Below are 22,130 nucleotides of genomic sequence, written 5' to 3' on the forward strand. Positions count from 1 at the left end.
TTTAGTTTAAGGTATTAGTTACTAGGGGTTGCTAAGTAAGGCTAATGTTTCATCTCAACCAATTATAGAAATTGAACTCATCCGCAATCGTATTTCTTTCTTCCCGATGCTGCAAAGCAACATTTCTGAGTTGTCTCGACTCCAAGCTGATTTCAAAACATTGACAATACTTTATTCTTACCACCCTTCCAATAATACATCATAAAGTTATCGATTCGCAGTCTATATCGTAAGATCTTACATTAGATCTTGGAGGCGGGTCGCAATTGTAGACGTCATGGAATTCCAGCTGATTCTCAATATTCATGATGCACAGCCTATCGCTTTCTTCAGCCCTGCATGGAAATTCCACTCTTCGAAACATGGTTTAAAATAGCTTCTATCTTGGCCTTTAGATTTGGGACAAAGGTCTGCAAGGGATAAATCTTATTCTTTCGAGATGAATGGTAGCTATATTGGCGAACTTGGAGACTGTCTAACACATAGTAAAAGATTATTGTCAATACACACATTATTTTATGGCTTGCAACATAAACCCGAAACGCAAATGCTCTTACTTAATGACAAGAAAATCTATTAATCCAAGAAATTGTGGATGATTGAAGACGAACGAACGTGATACCTTGGGCAGGGCGTGATCCCCAGCCGACATAGCCTACTACCCAGAATATCACTTATATCCCGGTTGAAGATCCAAACAGCCATTTTTTCCAGAATCGAAAATGTTCCATATGAAATGCTCAGATGTTTCGATTCCTTCCACTGCCTACAGGAACCGGATTTATATCTCAAAATCATGTGAAGAATTCCACCCCTTACAACACACATCAGAAGACAAAACACAAAATCGCAAGAATTCTGAAGCCACTCAGGAACTAATTTTCAAATCGACGTTTCAGTCTCCTTCTGGAATCTGACATTTCTTCTAGCATTGTTCTGGAAGTCTATCAAAAATGTGACATGCAAAAGCCGGCTCAGATGTGAAGGAGGCATTACAGCCACAGGCGGCACGGCAAGAATGAGCGACTCCCCTGTAGTATGAATTGAGGTCCGATCTATCTAATCGATAAATCATTGAACATTGGTCCATGGATCGGGGGATTGGGGAAATAGAGAGATCGGGAAACTTTGCCAATATCCTCTACAACGTGGATTAGGGTTTCCTCTCATGGCTTGGGAGGCTAAGAGATAGGATAGTGAGAATTAGTTCATCTCCTTGGACTGGTTCGAAACTTGGATATGCTGGGAGGATTCTCTGGATTCTGTCCCGATGAGCTACCGAAGTACTTCACATTAAAATCTGCGAAACCCTTCATAATAAATGATTTTGTAATAACTCGCTCTCTTAAACGACCGGCTAATTCATAATTAGCTCGCAATTGCGGAAAGCTAACGTACTCATAGCTATTCTATGTCATGAAATTGATCAAAATCCTGCTTTCTGAGAGGTTATGAACATTCTATATTGTTGAATTACTTCAACATACCGAATCTAATGGCATTATCTTTCTCGATCTGAAGATTCTAGCTCCGTACTAGGTAAGAGGGACTTTCCGTAACAGTTTTTCGTTTTGGTAGAATACATACTAAAAACTCTAGCGGGACATTTGCTTTCCTCAGATGGGAAATAGCTGTCGCTCGAATCGATCCAACAAACAGCAACATAATTATATACTTCCAGTCTTGAAGATCATATCATGCTTGTATAACACAGGCTCCGCTTTACCATGTGAACATTATTTCCCCCACCTTTTGGGGGACATAGGAGAATGCCCTGGAGTATCATTTTCGCTAAAGAAAAGCGAGATGCAAGATCCCTTCAGAACACCAACAACATGCCAAAACGTATATCTGACCGCCAATGAAATAGATCAAACAAAATCTAGTAATCGAATCACACCATTAGTATACACGGATCTCTTACTCCTTCTGAAGTAAAAGTGCATTGGTATACTATTATGTGCAACTAATAATCCACACGTGATAATCTATAATCTTGTGTGCGAAGCCAGGAAGACTAGCTTCGGAGCTAGTACATGACCAATACGTCTTTCTAATTATTAGTGTGGGAAAAATCAAGGTTAAAGTTCTAGAGTTCAACGGTTTTTGATGCTTCAAATTTCAGTCGAACTCGAGATTCCGGCGGTGATTCATGATGAGTTGTGGAACAAATATTATTTGGAAGTTGCGATTTGCTGAAGAGTCTTTTCTCAAGGATATTGGTATGCAGTTCAAACTTTAAAGTCATATCGAGGTATTTTTATAAATAGATTTGTACCGCACACGTAGTTTCCCTCAGAAAATTATGACTCTTGACTTCAAAACGTAAGTCATGATGTGATTTAGACTCTTTTCTGTAGATCTTCAGCCTTTGAACCCTTGACAGAGCTCTCTTAGTACCCATTGAGTTCTGGTTTCTAGTTAGTGACTTTATATGAGCCATCAACGTCCATCATAGTCTTTTCAAAGACGCCGATCCAGCACTAGACATGAACTACAAAAGTTTAGCTCCTAACCGGCACCAAAACAGAATCTGGGGTAGTTTAGCTGGTCCAGATGGAAATATGATTTTGTATATGAGAATTTTTTATGATTCTAGGATTCAAAGATCAACCAAACTTCAGACATTCTTCTCGCACCAGACATTCTTCCCATACTAGATATTCTTTCCATCCCATATCTTCCAAATCCAACAATGTCCGCACAATTAGAAGACAACAACCAGGCCATCGAGGTCTCCCAGGACAATAACTTTCCTGAAGATCCCGCAGATACTGATGCAGCATGGGAAGAAGAAGAAGTCGCCGCCGCTACCGCCGCCGCCCTCGCACCTGAGCCACAAGCTGAAAATGGCCAGGTCAACGAGGAGGCAGAGAATGACGGCTTCCCTGCTGACTTCTTTGAGGAGTTGGATGAAGCATTTGAAGAGGAGCAGAGAATTGTCACCGCCTCTGCCGCTGCCGCCGCCGCTTCCGTCAAGGAAGTGCAAAAAGCGAACGCAAGGCTTGCTGTGAACTTGGGCATGCGTGTTAGCAAGTATGGATTCGTGTAAGTTCTTCTTCCCCTTTTGATACCAGTGGTTCCAATTGTCTGGACTGCAACTGCAAAATGATGGAATTTGAATCTTCAATGCAATTTGAACATTCTGATGATTTGAACTGTTGAACTCAGCTCATACATTGTGTTGATCATGAGATACAAGTCAACTGCACACAACGAACACTATCATATATTCTATGCTAATACATCTCTATAGACGACCCAAGTATACCATCGCAGAAATGAAAGCAAGGCAACTAGCCAGGCAACGGAAAAGGGAACAAGCAGAAAGGGAGGAAATGGAGGAAAGGGAGAGAAGAACCGATTTTCTTAGAGCCAGGGGGAAATCGAAGGATGAAGCTATCTGCTTGGACTAATAGTAGATGGGAAGTAAGTCATAGACTTATGCTAATGACAGCAGACTTGCTGACATTTTGTTCTAGGACTTTTTTTTTACAAGAAATATATGTATATATACCATAGACAGATACATCAGCGGCTGTTAGAACTGGTTTTGTACCTGGTAATTAGAAGCTTTTTTTTCAACATCTTTTATGCACTTGTAATAATTGATGATGTGAATGATGAGCAGATGAAGTGCAGATATTGCAATAAATATCTCACCTTGCTGCTGCTCTTGCATCCAAGAGACGAGAACAGCGTATCTCTAATCGCACTTGCGTTTACCAGAACTCTACCATCAATATCCCTCTTACCATATTTCTCATCTTCATCCAACCCTTCTTATTTGCTCACCCCTCAGTTCTATGTATATTATTACAACCCGCTGTCTCTGCATCCTCAACCTTTCAATTCAGTACTCTCGAATCGCTCGAGCTCTAGGACTCTAAATCTCTTTATACACCCTGCCCTCTCCCCATTCCTTACTATTCAATCCATGACTTTCCTCAATTCCCAGTCCGCTAAATCTCTCTACCCACGCCACCGCGCCGCTAAACCCTTCATCAAGCCGTATTATCATAACAACAGCATCTCTGTTTTCCTCTGTTTACACCACACCACTCCACCCGACCCTACCCTGCCATACCCTACCCCATCAAAAACAGATCAATATCGACATCAACATCAACACCGATAGCAAAGTCACTGTCAATACCCCAATGATCCAACAATGCAACCTTCCCCAGTCCCAAATCTACCGACTCCTGTCCACATAACCCTCCCCCAAGTTGGGTTCTCAACTCTGTACCCCACATCCACGTATCTCCATAGTTACCTATATCAATATCTTCCCGTATCAAGTTCCGCTCTACACATCTAAGCGAAATAAGTCACCAAAATCAAATACTCAAAAACATTCATCACATCACATCACATCAGATCACTTCATATCACAAAATCCAAATCGAAGGAAAGCAAGGAGTCAAGTTTTTCTCTTTGATTAATTCTATCTACAATCACCTCTTCTATATCTAGAATCCATCCATTCCTGCTCAATTCTTATACATGTTTCACTCACCAAAGTCACCGTAAGTAACCACGCCCATCCCATCCCATTCCCATTCCCATGAATAGAAATAAATACAAAAGCCGCGATTACGATAGATCAATAAATAATCTCGAATCTCAATCCATAGTATAATTAACTCTATAGTCTCCCACTCCTTCATATCTACAAGAATAACTCTTCACCATCACCATCTCCCCTACAAAGCAGAAACGCCCCGGATTATCCCACTTCTCAACATCTCAACAACTCATACCTCAATTTCCTCCCTCACATATCCCACAAAACAAATCTCCTAAATATCCTCGAAATGAAGAAAACCCAATATCACTCTCCGTTCCTTTAAACTCGTATCTTGCATCCAAAGTAGTCCTAAAATTCAATCAATGAAAGCCCTAAAGGCTCTACCGAAGATTCAGATGATCCATTCCGGCTTCTCCATTTCTTTCGCGAAGAGCTTTTTCTATTCCCTCTCCTCTTTCCATATCTGTAAGTATACTCCTCTGATTTCGAATGCATATTGGAGGATTGATAGTACCTATCTATCTACCTGCCTGCCTACCTGCCTACCTCTCTTCCCTTCAAACACATATCCCTCTCATCTTCATATATCTTCCCCCCTCTTATTCCCCCCTCCATATCCATATCCATATCAACATTTAACAAACCATCTAGATACCCTCTACAATACCCTCTACAATACCCTCTACAATACCCTCTACAATACCCTCGACAATACCCTCGACAATACCCTCGACAATACCCTCTACAATACACAACATAATATCTCAACTAACTACTCAACTTACAGATTCAACCCCCGCTCCTACACTTAACCTGACCTAACTTAACTTAGCCTAACTTCATCTCATCCCATTTCACTTCAAATTCACAATTAATAATTCAAAATATCTTAACTACACTATCTCATATCTTCTACATATTTAATATTTATCTCATATTTATACACATATACATATACTCAACTCACTTACTCAACTCACTTACTCAACTCACATACTCAACTCACATATTCATATTCATATTCAAACCACTTCATCTTGACTTATTTCCTCATCTCATCTTATCTCAACCCCCCACCCCTTCAAATTCTTTATTATATATCCTTTAATATACATCCTCCTCTCTATCGCATCCTCTCCATCATACATAGCATAGGTAGGTAAACATGGACATGCTTAAACTCCCAATAGTGCACTTCCAAGCTCCTATCTTCCTACAACCAAACATGTCATCTCACACATCTCATCTCACATATCCTCATCATCTCAAAATCAATCAACCACCCTCTGCATCCTTCACATCAAAGTCAAAAATCACCATCGTACATCTAATTCCCATTCAATTTCTTTTATCTTCTCTTCTTACAAGTTACGAGAACCAAAAGATTACAAAAATTCCTTTTACTCCACACTCCACATCCCACCAAACTATGCCCAAATCAAATGTGATGATTTCATCCCTCTACCTTCCAAGTGCCTCATGTAGTATTGCCATCTACTTCCGTTTCCTAATCCTAGTTCATGCACGTAAGTATTATGCGCGGCCGCATATTTCCTTTCCCAATATCGTCATTTATCATGTAGACCGTCATCAGATCGATACCCCAATCAGACCCGCCCTACTCCAACCCCTTCCAAACGCCCAAAAACCCCAAGATTCCGAGTCCGTATCCCATCTTTCGCCAAAAATTACAAAGGATTCCCAAATCCGAAGCATCGAATACCCATAATTCTAGGAGATTTCGTGTCCGTCCCAAGTACCAATATATATACAAGAATACTTTCATAAGTCCTACTTTCATTAATCCACAATCATCCACCAGATACTTCCAAGAAGAATCACCAATACTACTGTCGTAAGAATTCCTGCTCCAACTCTATCAGCCGTCGTAACTGGTCGTGTCGCCTGATAGCTACTAGGGCTTTTCCCAGACCCAGCAGTAGGATCACCTTTGCTTGTTCCACCCGTGGTATTAGTGACTGGTCCTGCAACCTGCGCGATGAGATTACTTTGAATAACCTCTAAAGCTGACATCTGTTCGCCCACTCCATAAAATCCATCGAATTGTCCCGTTCTCCAATTAAGTCCGCATGTGCGACCGTTATCGCCTCCTACACATGATGCGGCAGCCCCTTTAGCTGAGGGGCGTAGTAATTGCATAACAGAATTGTAGGTAAAAGGTGCCATTTTCGTTGTAGCCGCTAGCCAACGAGCAAGGTATGCTTTGAATGATTGCTGGTCAACATTGCATTTTCCGTTGTTCTCACAAGCTACCTCCATCATGACGTTATCCTCGAAGAAAACATGCGTAGCATTTAGTAAACCTTCGACACGTCCACGCCAGATATCGCTTCCATTGGTATAATTATACATATTTGCCGCACCGAGAAGGAAAGCTCCAGCATTATAAGTCCACTGTATATGGTTGAGCTTGGTACAATTAAGAGTGTCGTCGGAACCATCGTAAACGTAGTAATTTTGATCCATAAGCCCCACATGCTCCATCCAATTCCAGGTTCTCTCTGCCCACTGCGCATATGTATCGTTGCCGGTATATTTCGCAAGTCGCGCACCCAAATTGAAGAAGCAACCATTAGAGATGGAGTTTTTGTAATTGTAACCGTTATTGAAGGTAAAAATTTGCCATCGTAGACCTCCAGCGCAAGTACTATCGTCCCATCGAGGAGCTTGTGTATTGAAAACTGCCTGCGCGAGAGCGAGCCATTGAGGTCTATTTGAGGGAGGATTCGGGAAATTCACTTCGGCTGCAGACATAGCCGCCAACCCCCAAAATCCCTGATCGTCATTTCCCTCCGTTTTAGTTTGATTCGGGGTCATATAATCATTATCTGGTCCTGTCTGCCACAGCATAGCTTCCGTAGTAACATCGTTATATGACGAATCGCCTGTATAATACCAATAGTCAATCAATGAGCCAAACATTGCTCCGGCCTCCCACCAATAATATGGAGCCGGTAGATTCCCGGGTATGCCACCCGTTTGGTTTCCGGTATAATAGGACATCATATCGTGCGCAATCGTACTCGCCGCGGACTTGATGGAAGCTGAATTTGCGGTCAGTATATAATTTTTAACATAACGGGTGAAATATATACCCGGAGAATCAAGATCAACTTCTATGGCATTGACGACATGACTTCCAGCTATTAAAGCTGTAGCGACAGCCGACAAAGACTTCGAGACCTTCATAGTTAAGAGTATGATATTTGTGTTTGTGCAATTTTTGGTAGTGTCGTGTAATAGATATTAGATAGGTGTTGAGGTTGAAAAAGCGCTGGGGTCAATGACGTCTTTACACCAAAGAACACCAGAGGTGAATATAACGAAATATTCAGAAACCACCTCGACAACGACAGTAAGAAAGCCCTTCAATTAAATTGTATCCAGAGAATGGTTCCAAAGGGGGTGGGATAAACGATTGAATTATTCTCCTCGAACTTTCTATGCCCTATTTTCCCAAGGACCAAGATCAACAATGAACAATTGAACGACCAAATTGTTTTTGGGGGGGGGGGGGGGGGGGAGCAGAAGTCCCAAAAATTAAGCCAACGAGTGATTGGGTTGTAGCAAAACCGGCACCAACACCATAATAGGATGATTACTATGGAAATAAGTGCTGTGTTGTTTTGATGAAGCTTGAAGTTTTCGAGTGAGGAGATTTCTTGAATGTAAAGTAACGCTTGGTTGTGTTGTACAAGGTAGGCTGGTTGGTTACAAGGTAGGTAGTGACGAATCTGTGGAATTCTCTCGTATTGATGGGGGAAGGCGCGGATGTGGAGGTAGAATCCTAGATGATGATCTTGCGGGGAATGCAGATTTATAAAGAGAAGCAAGGATATTGAGGCGGAGTAGCCTTGGAAGTCAACACCAAGAATGTAAAAAGCAACAGAGGAACGAGGAACGAACTTTCGTCGGAGTTTAGTTAAACCAAGTACCGTGCAGTAGAGTTGAGTAAAGTAGCATCCATACTAACGGTACAGCATTGAATCCGATTCGTGAGTAGCACACTTGGGAAAGTGGAATAAGAAGAAGGTTGTGGAGAATTATGAGTCTCGGCTCTTAAACTTGGTTGTATTCGATGAAAGAAGAATATGTACCGATCAGTCCGGAAAGGTTTGAAAGAAATTCCATCCAAGCCCTCGTATTTGATTTCTTGGTAAGGTAAGAGAAGAAAAGAAAAGAAAAGAAAAGAGAAGAAAAGAAAAAGAAAATGGATGAATGCATATCCATCCAAGTACTATCTATCTGGTACCTAGTTAGTTACCGTACCAGTATTGTTGTGATTATTCGGATGATGAATGAATTATTTCTGTCTTCTCTCCATCAACTACCTACCTACCTACTTACCCGTCTAGGTAATTCATCAATGCAGCCTACCAACACCACCCAGTGATTCGGTCAATTCAACAATCCGAATCATTCGATACCATTTCCGTCATTTCAGTCATTTCAGTCATTTCAATGACCACGGAAAACCGACTTTGGTCAGACAACCGGTGCAGGTGCAGGTGCAGGTGGACTTCGCATAATGCCCAGGCAAATAAATAATGGTTGACTTGGCATGGGCAGAATGATGATGATTCCAAGAATTTCCAGCTTTAATTCTATTTTCAATCACTTTATAGTCAAGTTAACGTGATGTGGCGGTCGTATTGTCTCAGCTAGAAGAGAAGAGTCTTTCTGCTCTAGATCGAACTTACCCCAGGTACCTACCTCGACGGTCGAAATAAAGTTCTGTTTGCATTTCGCAATTTCTGTATGGAAACTTAGTGGAGCATAAATGAGATGACAGCCTCTGTGCTCAACGTTCGTGTGGCCATTGGTAGATTTGTTTCATACCGTGATTGAACATTGATCATTGATCATGTGATCATGTGATCAAACATGAATCCAATCCTCGGGCGGCAGCGAGGTGGCTTTGTGGCTCTGTGGCTTCGAATTAATCTCATGCTTGGCCGACTTCCTTCATACCTCATAAATTGACCGGTGATGATTGCACGACTCTTCCAATACTTGATCATCATTTTCACTGTGGACCTTGGTTTTGCTAGATCGTTTGGCATACCATCATATGGAACTCATGGCGACATCTTACAGCCAACACACCAAAAATAATAAAGAAAGGAAGACGACCTTATATAGAAGGAGTGGCACATCAACAATGATCAATGGGCAGGATCTGACATTTGAGAGATTGGAAATGAGTCAAGGTATTAATATAGATTACCTTCTTACATCCTTAGCTTATCCATACCCGTTGAAGAGTTATTTGGTTTTGCGGCACCAAATCTTTTCGAGGACTCTCAGGTTGAAAGCCCTACGGACTGCCCCGGCATGCGAGGACATACGGAGTAATATACGATGGATCTCTATTCTTAGTGGGCGAAGTGAGGAATGATATGAAGAGATCCTACAAGATCTGCCGTTTCCTGGTATCGCCATTTCCCGCACGTATTCGGGTCCTTGGCATCCTTCAAGAACTTCTCATTCCCTTGGATCATTACCTCGATACGGATGATTGATGCGTCTACAAACGATGATTCTCAACTTCCCAGCGCGCCAAATCCCAAAGAAGGGATTCTTCAGCCTCGTCTCTCATGAATGAGTACGAAGTATGAGTATCTTCAAATAGAAATGGGATTCAATCTCCCCTCCCCCATCGAGTGGTATTGGTTAATTTGGCACACCTGGACAGATCACATAATAACCTTACAGATGTTCGAAGGATTCTGCAAATATCTCATGCAAGGCACGCACGCACACGGAATCGTCTATCCTCACCGTCGCGCGTTAAAGGAAACCTTAGGATTTGATGAGAAGATAAGATCGGAGCAAGGATTAATTAGGGATAACTCAAGGATTACGACACTTTCGAAATAGAATCACCTCTGTTGATTGGAAGATATATTGGTCACTAATTATTGAATATTAATCCAGCCAATCGTAACCTTGTCTTTACATTTTCGGTCACTTCTATTTTTAAATATAGTGTCAAAAAATATAACACTCGGGATCCACACTCCAACAACATCACCTTGTTAGTATCATCAACAATGAGCATTATGATTACTGCTTTTAATACACATTCGCGTGGAGTACTTCATCTCCACCACCAGCCCTATATAGCAATGGAAGAATCATCTTTATCTTCACCGCTGTTATCTTTACCGCCGCAGACTTATACACGTAGTTGATTTCCTCATCAAGGAGCCGGATCTCCTAACGCCGACTTCAATCTCTTACTCTCCTTTGGAATCTTGCGCGCGTCTAGAAGTCTCGGATCTCCCCAAGCTTCCTCTCTCACTGTTCCTCCCTTTCTCTCCTATCCTAGCCCTGTTTCTTAGGCTAGTATCTTGTTTCACACCATTCGTCTTTTCTGATTGGCTATTTCATATTCTCGCATTTCACTTCTCATCATTGCCATATTCTCAAGATGGCAATGAGTTTCTCTTCAGATATCACGTTAGCAGGGCCATCTCCACTGTCTTTTAGGAAGACACGTGCGTGTAGGCAGAAGTCAAAGACAGGGTGTACCACTTGCAAGTGAGTAAAAGTGGTGACTGAGATATTCGATTGATCCACATGATCAATTGGATGTTGATAGTATGAAGTTTGTGGTTTCTTTCATCATACTGGAATTTCTTATGTTGAAAGATACCCACTGGATTATTTACTAATAGTTCGTTCGATTGTAGGCTGCGAAGGGTCAAATGTGATGAGGCCAAACCATCGTGCATGCGATGTATAAACTTTGGCAGGAAGTGTGATGGCTACGAATTCAGTCCTAAGGTATGTCTTCAATCTTTCTTCTAATCTGGCAATACTAATACCAATTTCAGGATAAGCCAGCCTGGCTAATGGGCCCAACTATATCTACTGGCATATCTCAAGAAGTCGTGGAGTCCCCGCCGTTTTCCATACCACTCAGTATCTCCGTGTTGAACTTTGGTAACGAGCAAGAAGCTCAATATTTTGATTTCTTCTGTAAAGAAACCGTTTTTGAGCTCGCCGGAGGCTTTAAAAAGAAACTGTTCAACGTTATTATCCTTCAATCTTGTCATACTGATACGTCTGTCCGGCATGCTGCCACCGCAATCGCTGCTTTGAGCAAAGCAATGAAAGTCTCGAAATGCATGGATCCGAAAGAAGGCGAATCTGGGTTCAAGAGGATTTGTAAGTCCCAAGGAATACTTGATAATGTAGTGCTAATCGCCGTATGATATAGCCGATCAAGTAGAGATGCACCGTCGATACGCTCTGAAGCAATATGGAAGATCCATTCGGTATCTTCGTAACCTGATCCGAACGAGTCAAAATTCTCTTCGTGTACCTTTACTTGTGTCTATCATTATATTTTGCTTTGAGAATTTTCGTAAGCTCCATTTTCTCTTTGAGCCTTTCTGTCGAACACTTACTGATTTCGACATCTGATAGATGGCAACACTCAGTTGGCCGACAAACACATTTATAGTGCACTTAAGATGATGCACCATCATGAACTAATTTCAAGTCATCCCCACCACAATCCATTGTTGAGCTCTCCTGCGCCGGATCTGGTAGAAAATGAAATTGTTACAGCGTATCTCCACCTTGCCTTGGCGATCGTGACACGACCGGATGATCCAGATTCATTGAGCGACAAGGTCCTTGATCTCATATCAACCGATGTACCTAAACCGGACATTCCTCGACAACTGGACAACCTTGCAGAAGCCGAAGTTCATTTAGAACATGTGCTATACCACTCTCTCCCGAAGATACCAAGGGCAGACCTACAAAGGCGCTTGGCGTCACCGGATCTTTCTCCTCAAAGTTTGGCAATCAGCTTTTCAAGAGTTCAGAAGCTTCACCCGGAAGCATCATCTCCCATCCTTACAGGGTTCGAGTTTCCTAAGTTCAGTTCCAGCTTTCAAGATTGGCAAAGAGCATTTCAGCCAATCATTTCTTATGCACAATCTCCTTCGGGCAATGCAGATTATATTGCTGCCACCACTCTTCAGATTAAGGCTCTTGGGATAGAACTCATGGGTCAAGGAGTCTTTCTTGATTACAGAATTTCCGATCACTTCCTTCCCATCTTCCGTCAAATCATCTCTCTCAGTCAAAAGCTTGTTTCCGATCCTCGATTTTTGAAGACATTCGTCTTTGATGCGGGGATTATCCCTTCTCTTTTTGTTGTGATATACGCGTGTCCTGATCAAAAAATAAGGAGAGATGCGGTCACTATCTTAAGGGAAGCAGGCCCTAGACGCGAAGGCACATGGGATGCTCTAAAAATTGCTAGTATTGGACAGATGCTGTTAGATTCCGAGGAAATAGGGCCCATTAAGACGAAATCGACATTTTTGCCATTGAATGATATAAATTTGATGTCGCCGACAGTGTACGAGGAGATTCAAACGCCCATACTTCAATCTCCACGACCAAGACGAAGGTCTCTTCTTGTTTCACCACCTCTGTGGGAACGTGGTTCAGAGCGAGGGTTTGTTATGAATTCGTCTTGATTTACTCGAAGCATAGCCTAGAGGTCTTTGCTAGTATGTCATCAAGACCCAACGTTGAGTTGCAAGTCTTTTTGGTATGGTCCGCTTTTCTTCAAAGGGTGTTTGGTCTTTTCCTGCAACGTCTCGATGCTTTTTGCACCATGTTCTTTTGGTATTCCTTCTCGATAATCGATAGAGAACCTAAAGTAATTCCGATGGTACGTGGATTACATTCACTTCATGTCCAAGTTTGCATTTATCTAACGATCTATAGGTTTCTGTATTTTCATCTCATGATATCGAAAACCATCACTCAATCAGCCAATGTGCGGCATAACTCACTATCCTCATGCTGATGTTTTATTGCTCTTTATCTATTCATTACCTATTTCTAATTTTATCTATCGATCTTCTATTTTCTATTCCTTCTTCTCCTTCTACTTCTTCTTTTTCTTCTTTCCCACGATTTCTCACGATGAATGACGGCATTTATTCTCTTTGTTTCGACATTCTCGTGTTCATATTTTCCATTTTTCTGTTGATGATATTCCATTGTCTCCTTATACCATATTTGCCTTTCTCTTTTACATCTTACACGACAGACAGCTTGGGTAAAGAATGGATTGTGGGATGATTGATGTTTTTGGGGGTTTGGGGCACAGGGGAATTGGGATAAAAGTATTTCGATTTTACTACTACGTTTCTAGTTTTTATGGAGAGGCAATGAGATTGGAGATGTGGTGTTCAAGGAGGTGTTTATGAAATGGGCGGTTTGGTGATGCGAGGTTTTACTAACTTCTTTTATTTTTATTTTTTGATACCTTTTACGAGTCGATGAACGGAGGCGGGCGTCTAGATTATGTATATAATAGTTCAATTAATGCTCACGAGATTTAACTTTTATTATGTTTCCCATTTACCACTTGAAGTAGGTTACATGAATCTTGGCTCTTGATTTAGCTGCCAAACAAATACGAGTATGATGATTACAAATTGCAGCCTAGGTATGTATGTTACGAATGAATCAAAATCCGGGGGAAAGGGTCTGTCAAACTTGTCCAGTTTAATAAATTTACCAATCTACTTCGTATGCAAATCAAACACGTCAAGCCGAAATATAATATGAACCCGACAGGACGAGTCGCATTGACCGAATTGACAGCACTGATAGCAGCACCAACGTATTATCGGATTCAAGTACGTTCCGCATTCGTTTCTTTGAGGACTTTGTGAAATCTTCAATGTTTCGCCACTGTGACACAGCCATCTTCTTTTGACTCTGGAGAGCCACCGGAATTCCAAGGTTTACAACGACAGGGTTTGGGATGGTGTATCACGTGTAGATTGAGTAGGCGCAGGATGGCTCATCGTGAATTGCGTAGACAGTTAGGTTGGCAAGCAACTGGAATTAGAACGGATTCCGATGAAGCCGTTCGTATTTCAATAACTCGAACCTAAATAAATTGTACGCCTCTCCCTCTTATTTTTGTATGATTTATTGTTTATTGTTTATTGTTTCATCTTCATTTTCTCTTTAGATAGGTACTCAATTGAATTTAATTGATTACTGAGTTTGATTCACTGCTGTTCAAAGAAAGCAAACTATTAACCATTAACCTTGAAAAGCCTCTTGGCAAAGATCAATCACGTTTGGGCCTTCAGTTGTTTCGCTTCTAAACGTGCTCCAGAACCCGAACTTTATTCAAGCCATTCATTATTCCATCACTTACATCCTCCTCCATCTCTAAGAAAACAATAACAACAAATACCTACCCCAACTCGATTTATTCACGACACGAACTCTTGCTGAGCTATTTATCATTTCAATAACAGCAAAAGTAAAATTTACGACCTCTCTACGATCAAATTAATACCTATACCCACAAACACAACACAATGGCGGACCACCGAGAACCTCAATATGATCCTTATATTCCCAGCGGAGGAGCTGCTGGTGCAGGTGCAGGATCTCAACAAGCAGGAGGCAATCAGAGGACGGCGGCATTACAAGCTGTAAGTGATATACAATCTTCCGACGGGTAGAAAAGTTGTCTGTCGATGAATTTTGTGTCTCGGGAGTTGATGGAGAGTTTTGTCACCCTGTCATCATCATGCATATGACGATTTTGCGACCGACCGACCATGCGATAAGCATCAACAATCTACAGAATAAAGATATTGCACTCGATAGTTACGATTTGGAGATATGTCCTCGAAATGCGAGATGAGAAGAGGTGTAGATTGTGCAGACATCGATCAATTACATGATGTTGGTTTCGCTGCGCATGTGTTTTAGCCGCCCGCCAGTTCGAGTTACGATGTAAATCATATCTGGCCGACAATCATTCCAAAGACCGGAGATATGGTGGTTGCGCCTATACTTATTAGCAACAATTTCTCAGATGCTGAGAACGATGTGTAATTGGCAAAACTTTCTCAGTCACAAAGGGGCTCCAAATTTACCAGACAACTTTGACAACTCGAAAACATTTTGATTTTATGTTGTAGTGCTTTGACTGACCTCTACTCCCTTCTAGACTATCGATGATACCGTCGGTGTAATGCGCGAGAACATCAACAAGGTCTCGGAACGTGGTGCTCATTTAGATTCTCTTCAAGATAAAACCGATAGTCTCGCAGTTTCAGCGCAAGGTTTTCGTCGTGGAGCTAACAGAGTCCGCAAACAAATGTGGTGGAAGGTAAATGACGATTTCCAGTTAAAAAATGAGGGGGCTGAGCTAATATTTGGGATCATAGGATATGAAGATGAGGATGTGTTTGATTGCAGGCATTATCATCTTAATCATTATCATCGTAGTTCCTGCTGGTAAGTTCCTTAACCCATTTCATGGGTTCATCATTAACGAGAATCTAGTTGTTGCTACCAAGCATTAAATTAAGTACGAACGAAGAATGGGAAAACGGACTTGAATGACGGTATACTTGGGTACAGAGATTATGAAAGAAAAGACACATGAATGTTTGTACGGACTTTCATGGAACGAAACACTTGACACCAAATTCTCTTGGGCTTTTGCATGAGGGACCTGCAAAGCTAAGAGGGCAACGAAGGGGCTTTTAACGATTCAGGAGTTGAGATTTTTGAGATTTTTTTACACGATCGGTTCTTCCTCTTTTTCATGAAGGCGTCACTTTGATATCGTTTGACTTGATGAACCCTCTAATCCATTTCTTATGATCTAACTTGGTTTGGCTTCTGATCAACGATCTTCAATCAGACTACGAACATGAAGATGGATGAATGGGTTGTTCAGCTCGAAAGGGGGATTGGTATCTTGTAGTATTTGGTGGATGGTAATTGAATGAATGGAGAGATTATGACTTTTTATATCTGTGTTTGTGGATTGTTTTGTGAGTGAGTGAGTGAGTGAGATGTAACATTGTTGATTAGGGTGAGGTATTGATGATGAATGAAGTACATTCGTACTGCTAGAAAGTAGGTATGCATGCAACTCCACTCACTGCTAGCTAAGAGAACCAGAGCACAAGCGTTGTAACAATTACAATGTAGGCTCCTCAATGTCAATACTGTATTTAGCACCAGGGCCTAGGACTATCTATGTAAGATCTTATCGAAAGAAGTGATCATTATGATCTAGGTCTATGGGTAGGATTTGAGGAATACTATGTGTCTATGAATTTCAGCGTCTTTGGTGGAGATATGGGTTTGAGTGAGGTTTATGAGGTAGAGATTTGGGGAGGAAGGGAGAGGAAGGGAGAGGAAGGGAGAGGAAGGGAGAGGAAGGGAGAGGAAGGGAGAGGAAGGGAGAGGATGGGAGAGGATGGGAGAGGATGGGAGAGGATGGGAGAGGATGGGAGAGGATGGGAGAGGATGGGAGAGGATGGGAGAGGATGGGAGAGAAGGGAAGTAATTGTAGAGGATGTGTTTATGAGGTATGTATTCAGGTATAAAGGAATTAGGTAGAGTTGTATTTATGATGAGTGAAAGGTGTAATGAGTAAGGATACACTGGGAGGTGAAGGACGAGTGATGAGTGCTCAGGAGCTCGGATGTAATGGACGTATAATGTATAATGTATACAGCGGGATTGAATGAGAGAATTGCTATGAGTCTAGTGTAGTGTCTATGGTAAATTGATTCCGGTACCGGTAGGTCGACTTCCGAGATCTGGGCACCTGGGTATCTGGATAGCGCAGTGGAGGAATTGTAGTTGGTACTCGAGTGTGTATCGAGTTTGGGTTCACAAAATAAGGTTAATAAGATTACATATCGCAGTTTTGAATGGGAGAGTGAATGGGAGGATATGTAAAATGGATACAAGGTACGTACTAGAAGCTGGGACTGGCGTTTCCACGGTTACTTACTTGGATATGAAGTACGAAATGGTGGTGTGAGGGTGGGTAGGGTGAGTTACCTAGGGTGAGTTACCTAGGGTGAGTTAGGGCCATTTTTGGTGTTGATGGATCGAGATCAGTGCGGATCTGATAAGATTATGAAGTTGGGAGGAGATGAGAGGAGTTGAGTTGATGTCTGGGGCACGGGACGGGATGATAGATTGACTGATGGGTTTGGGATGGGGTGTTTGAATGGTTTGTATCAAGATGTTAGGTTCCTACTTTTGGAGGATTTCTAGATGTTGATGTTGATGTTGATGTTCATATTCATGTTCATATTCATATTCATATTGACTTTCATATTGACTTTTATTACCATGGATTAACACGACCTAATAACATGTTCTTCTTATCTACCACTACTATTATACTAACTACTACTATTCACTACCACCACCTTACTAGCTACAGTCTGCACATTGAAGACTTTTCCCCTTCATCCCACGCACCTCCAGATTTCACACCAAAGGGAACAAAGGGAATATCCCGCACCTTTGTTGCTATGTATGGATGGCACGTGTGTATCAAGTGAAGTCTGAAGCTTTAAGAGAAAAGTTTGACACGATAAAATGGAATAAAAAAACTTCTCGATGTGGGGTATCTCTTCATGCCAAGAGTCCATATCTAACCAATCATCTTCCACAATCTGAAAATCCGACCCACTTCAAGAAATTCAACCAATCGTAGAACATCGGCGCTTCTCCACATTATATTTTCACAAGGCACAAGGTCAATCAATCCCTGAGGGGTGAAATCCAGATTGAATTTATTACCAGAGCATTTGGGAACTATGACTGTCATTTTTGATAGCTGATGAGTATTATCTACTTCCACTTACATTTTCATGGAAATTGTGAAGAAGGTTGAGGAAAGGTATGATATATAACTTTCATTCGTCTTCAGGCTCATCTTGATTGTTCTCTTTCATTCTTTCTTGGGAAGAAGACTGCGAGAGATTTATTTACAAAGCTATTAAAGGAATTGACTCACTTACACTTTATATCCCTCTAGTCTGCGTTATTTTCAGTTCATAGCACCCTCGCTCAACCAACATCGAATCCTCCGCGCCTTGCATGAGATAACTCTCGGATCAGACGGTTGTGTGGCATTGAATTGCATCGAATTTCTCTCTCATAAGCTCTGCACAGAAGAAGCTATAAGAAGGCAGAGTTTGTTGTCCTCAACAAATTTCACTCCGACTAATCTCCACTCCATATCGATTCTAACCCCCCACCCATCATGTTGGCACTTCGATCTCGAGCAGCTATCGTTGCGCGAAGAGCACGCACTGCGACTAGCAAATTCCCTTCCTCTTCAACTGTGAGGTCCCTCCCACAAGCTACCACCGCCGTAGCTCTCTCTTCCAGACGTCAATACTCTGCGCCTGCTACCGATAGTTTTTCAACTCGTTCGACGGTTGTTCAACTACTCAGCAACATTGGCTCCAAGCGCGAAGTTCAACAATATCTCTCGCATTTCAGCTCCGTGTCTTCTCAACAATTCGCAGTTATCAAGGTTGGTGGTGCGATTATTACTGAACATCTCGAATCTCTCACTTCTGCCCTCGCCTTCCTCAACCATGTGGGTCTATTCCCAGTTGTTGTGCACGGCGCAGGACCACAACTGAATAAGTTATTGGAGGATGCGGGTGTGGAACCACAATTCGAAGAGGGCATTCGCGTTACAGATGGAAAGACATTGGCAGTTGCGCGAAAGCTGTTCTTGGAGGAGAACTTGAAGTTGGTTGAGAAGTTGGAGGAGATGGGAGTGAGAGCGAGACCAATCACCTCTGGTGTTTTCGGTGCGGATTATTTGGACAAGGAGAAATATAATTTGGTTGGCAAAATTAACAAGGTTAACAAGGGTCCAATTGAAGCTGCTATCAATGCGGGATGTCTGCCAATCTTGACTTCTATGGCTGAGACTCCTGAAGGTCAAGTCTTGAACGTCAATGCTGATGTTGCGGCTGGAGAACTTGCCAGAGAATTACAGCCATTGAAGATTGTTTACTTGTCTGAGAAGGGAGGACTTTTTAATGCCGATACCAACGAGAAGATTTCTGCTATCAACCTCGATGAGGAATATGACTCTTTGATGTCACAATGGTGGTGCAGATATGGTACTAGATTGAAGATCAAGGAGACTAAGCAATTGCTTGACCTTCTCCCAAGATCTTCCAGTGTTGCTATCATTCACCCAGCTGATCTTCAAAAAGAGTTGTTCACCGATACCGGAGCAGGAACTTTGATCCGAAGAGGCAACAAATTAGCTACTGTCAGCGCTCTTTCCGAGTTCGAGGATATCCAGAAGTTGAAGGATGTTCTTGTACGGGATCGTGAAGGTTTGGATGCACGAGCTACTGTTGACAGATATGTTGACGGACTCAAGAACAAGGAATTAAAGGCCTATTTCGATGAGCCCATGGATGCTCTTGCAATTGTTCTTCCTCCAAAGTCCCCAAGTTCTCTTTCTAATTTGGCCACTTTTACTATTACCAAGGCTGGATGGTTGACCAACGTTGCTGACAATGTTTTCGCTGCTATCAAGAAGGATCACAGCAAGCTGGTTTGGACTGTCAAGGAGGACGATGAAAATCTGACTTGGTTCTTTGATAAATCTGATGGTAGCTTGTCTAAGAATGGAGAGGTTATGTTCTGGTATGGAATTACCGATGGTAATGAAGTCAAGGACCTCATGACTGAGTTTGCCACTCACGGTAGATCTATGCTCGGAGATGCTAACCTTGAGGCACGGCTTCACCGTGCTGCTAGAGCAGCTACTGGAATGAGTGCTGCCATGTCTGGTCAGGGTGGTATCAGGCAACAAGCCCGAGCTTTCTCTACTTCTGCTCGTAGACCTGCTGTCAAATCTTCCCGAACTTCCCGCTTCCCTACATCAGGACGAGGATATGCTACAACTACCAATCCTAACCCTCCTTTTGGCAAGCAAAACTCATCAAACACCCAGCCCGCCAAGGTTGCTTTGATTGGTGCCAGAGGATACACTGGACAAGCGTTGATTAGTCTCCTTAATGCTCACCCAAACATGGATCTCAGACATGTCTCATCAAGAGAGCTGGCTGGACAAAAGTTGAAGGGTTATGAGAAGAGAGATATTACCTATGAAAACCTTTCTCCAGAAGATGTTCGCAGAATGGAAGAAAATGGTGAAATTGACTGTTGGGTTATGGCACTACCAAACGGTGTCTGCAAACCTTTCGTTGATGCAGTCAACGAGGGCAAGGGTCCTCAAAATAGTGTCATTGTTGATCTTTCTGCGGATTATCGATTTGACAGTAAATGGACATATGGTCTTCCAGAATTAGTCAACAGATCCGATATTGCCAAGGCAACTCGAATCTCCAACCCAGGTTGTTATGCTACCGCAGCTCAACTTGGAATTGCTCCATTGGTACCATTCCTTGGTGGTCAACCAACTATCTTCGGTGTATCAGGTTACTCTGGAGCAGGTACCAAACCATCCCCAAAGAATGATGTTGAGAACCTTACTGGTAACATCATTCCTTATTCTCTCACTGATCACATTCACGAACGCGAAATTGGCAACCAATTAGGTGTTGAAGTTGCTTTTATTCCTCACGTTGCAGTCTGGTTCCAGGGTATTCATCACTCTATCTCTATTCCTTTGAAAGAGAAGATGACTAGTAGAGATATTAGAAACCTTTACCAAGAGCGTTACGCTGGAGAGAAATTGGTCAAGATTACTGGAGAAGCACCAAGTGTTAAGAATATTAGTGGAAAGCATGGCGTAGAGATTGGTGGATTTGGAGTACATAGCAGTGGCAAGAGAGTGGTTGTTTGTGCAACTATTGATAATTTGTTAAAGGGAGCCGCAACTCAATGTTTGCGTAAGTTTTTTTTTTTCCCTCAAAATTTCTTGATCATGCTTTGCACTTATATGAAAGAACTGAAGCTCACATTATAATAGAAAACATGAACCTCGCATTAGGATTCGCGGAATATGAAGGCATCCCACTTGAATAAATGCAAAAGCCTCGGTCCTTTGAGTAAATGCATACAGGTAGTTTGAATTCCGTGTGTTTTTGCGCCCGAAGATTAAAAAAATGTTGATAAAAGACGGGAGGACGGGAGAAGAAGGAAGGGAATTAAGGAATCAAGTTGATGGTGGGAGAAGTGAATGAGGAAGAAGTATGGATGAATGTGTTGTATATAGAAGGATTTGGGGAAGATGTAGTAAAAAGATCGGGGTGATCGTGGAGAGAGAGGAAATGATGGGGTAGAGTAAAGAGGTTACTTGGAAGATGGATGGCTTAGGTCGTCATGAAGGAAAGTTTAGTTTTGCAGTGATAAATACCATTTTGTTCAGTCGATTGCCGTTTTTGAGTGCTCATCTTGGGAAATTTGAGAATTAAAAAGTCTTTGGGACTGGTTTATGTGAGTCAGTTGTGGTGTGTATATTAAGGAGATAGGTAGTGTTATCTTGGTTTCTGCAATGTAGTCCTCGCTGTCTTTGGTCATGTATCTATCATGGAGTTCTTTATACTTGTCGTCTTCTGTTGTCGTTATTCGGCTCTTTCGGAACTTGAGATGGCGGGGGAGGTAGGTATCTGTGTTTAGTGCTGTTGGAGTGTGGGATATATGATTGGTATGTTGTTATGTTGGATAATTGTTGGTTCATGGAGACGGTTGGAGATAGATGAAGAGAAGAGGAGAGTATGATAAAGTAAGTCTACTCATT

General features: G+C 42.0%; 6 protein-coding genes across 6 annotated transcripts; 5 read left to right on the top strand and 1 right to left on the bottom strand.

Annotated features, from left to right (window-relative positions):
* Positions 1 to 2,695: 2,695 nt before the first annotated feature.
* On the top strand, positions 2,696 to 3,416 carry EAF01_004477 (uncharacterized protein; the record flags this gene model as incomplete). Its single annotated transcript, XM_038912731.1, has 2 exons — positions 2,696 to 3,048; positions 3,257 to 3,416. The coding sequence occupies 2 exons, from the start codon at positions 2,696 to 2,698 to the stop codon at positions 3,414 to 3,416; spliced, it is 513 nt and encodes a 170-aa protein (XP_038772415.1).
* A 2,915-nt stretch (positions 3,417 to 6,331) lies between these two features.
* EAF01_004478 (uncharacterized protein) lies at positions 6,332 to 7,741 on the bottom strand (the record flags this gene model as incomplete). The annotated part of the gene is made up of 2 exons (XM_038912732.1): positions 6,332 to 7,596; positions 7,648 to 7,741. The coding sequence occupies 2 exons, from the start codon at positions 7,739 to 7,741 to the stop codon at positions 6,332 to 6,334; spliced, it is 1,359 nt and encodes a 452-aa protein (XP_038772416.1).
* Positions 7,742 to 9,211: 1,470 nt separating this feature from the next.
* EAF01_004479 (uncharacterized protein) lies at positions 9,212 to 13,934 on the top strand. Its single transcript, XM_038912733.1, has 7 exons — positions 9,212 to 9,762; positions 9,816 to 11,095; positions 11,248 to 11,341; positions 11,392 to 11,725; positions 11,778 to 11,924; positions 11,987 to 13,253; positions 13,310 to 13,934. The coding sequence occupies exons 2-6, from the start codon at positions 10,986 to 10,988 to the stop codon at positions 13,054 to 13,056; spliced, it is 1,755 nt and encodes a 584-aa protein (XP_038772417.1). The 5' UTR covers positions 9,212 to 9,762; positions 9,816 to 10,985; the 3' UTR covers positions 13,057 to 13,253; positions 13,310 to 13,934.
* A 61-nt stretch (positions 13,935 to 13,995) lies between these two features.
* On the top strand, positions 13,996 to 14,493 carry EAF01_004480 (uncharacterized protein; the record flags this gene model as incomplete). Its single annotated transcript, XM_038912734.1, has 2 exons — positions 13,996 to 14,232; positions 14,299 to 14,493. The coding sequence occupies exons 1-2, from the start codon at positions 14,125 to 14,127 to the stop codon at positions 14,491 to 14,493; spliced, it is 303 nt and encodes a 100-aa protein (XP_038772418.1). The 5' UTR covers positions 13,996 to 14,124.
* A 438-nt stretch (positions 14,494 to 14,931) lies between these two features.
* Positions 14,932 to 15,930, top strand: EAF01_004481 (uncharacterized protein; the record flags this gene model as incomplete). Its single annotated transcript, XM_038912735.1, has 4 exons — positions 14,932 to 15,048; positions 15,573 to 15,734; positions 15,793 to 15,862; positions 15,911 to 15,930. The coding sequence occupies 4 exons, from the start codon at positions 14,932 to 14,934 to the stop codon at positions 15,928 to 15,930; spliced, it is 369 nt and encodes a 122-aa protein (XP_038772419.1).
* Positions 15,931 to 18,204: 2,274 nt separating this feature from the next.
* On the top strand, positions 18,205 to 21,838 carry EAF01_004482 (uncharacterized protein). The gene is made up of 3 exons (XM_038912736.1): positions 18,205 to 18,284; positions 18,423 to 21,279; positions 21,360 to 21,838. The coding sequence occupies exons 2-3, from the start codon at positions 18,651 to 18,653 to the stop codon at positions 21,413 to 21,415; spliced, it is 2,685 nt and encodes an 894-aa protein (XP_038772420.1). The 5' UTR covers positions 18,205 to 18,284; positions 18,423 to 18,650; the 3' UTR covers positions 21,416 to 21,838.
* The last annotated feature ends 292 nt before the right edge of the window (positions 21,839 to 22,130 follow it).

This window comes from Botrytis porri, assembly GCF_014898465.1.
Source record: "Botrytis porri strain MUCL 3234 chromosome Unknown BPOR_005, whole genome shotgun sequence".
Classification (NCBI taxonomy): domain Eukaryota; kingdom Fungi; phylum Ascomycota; class Leotiomycetes; order Helotiales; family Sclerotiniaceae; genus Botrytis; species Botrytis porri.

Coding starts and splice junctions, on each gene's coding strand:
- EAF01_004479 (XM_038912733.1), top strand. CDS start 10,986: ATGGCAATGAGTTTCTCTTCAGATATCACGTTAGCAGGGCCATCTCCA. Junction 11,096..11,247: donor ACAGGGTGTACCACTTGCAA/GTGAGTAAAAGT, acceptor GTTCGATTGTAG/GCTGCGAAGGGTCAAATGTG. Junction 11,342..11,391: donor GCTACGAATTCAGTCCTAAG/GTATGTCTTCAA, acceptor TACCAATTTCAG/GATAAGCCAGCCTGGCTAAT.
- EAF01_004482 (XM_038912736.1), top strand. CDS start 18,651: ATGTTGGCACTTCGATCTCGAGCAGCTATCGTTGCGCGAAGAGCACGC. Junction 21,280..21,359: donor AGCCGCAACTCAATGTTTGC/GTAAGTTTTTTT, acceptor ACATTATAATAG/AAAACATGAACCTCGCATTA.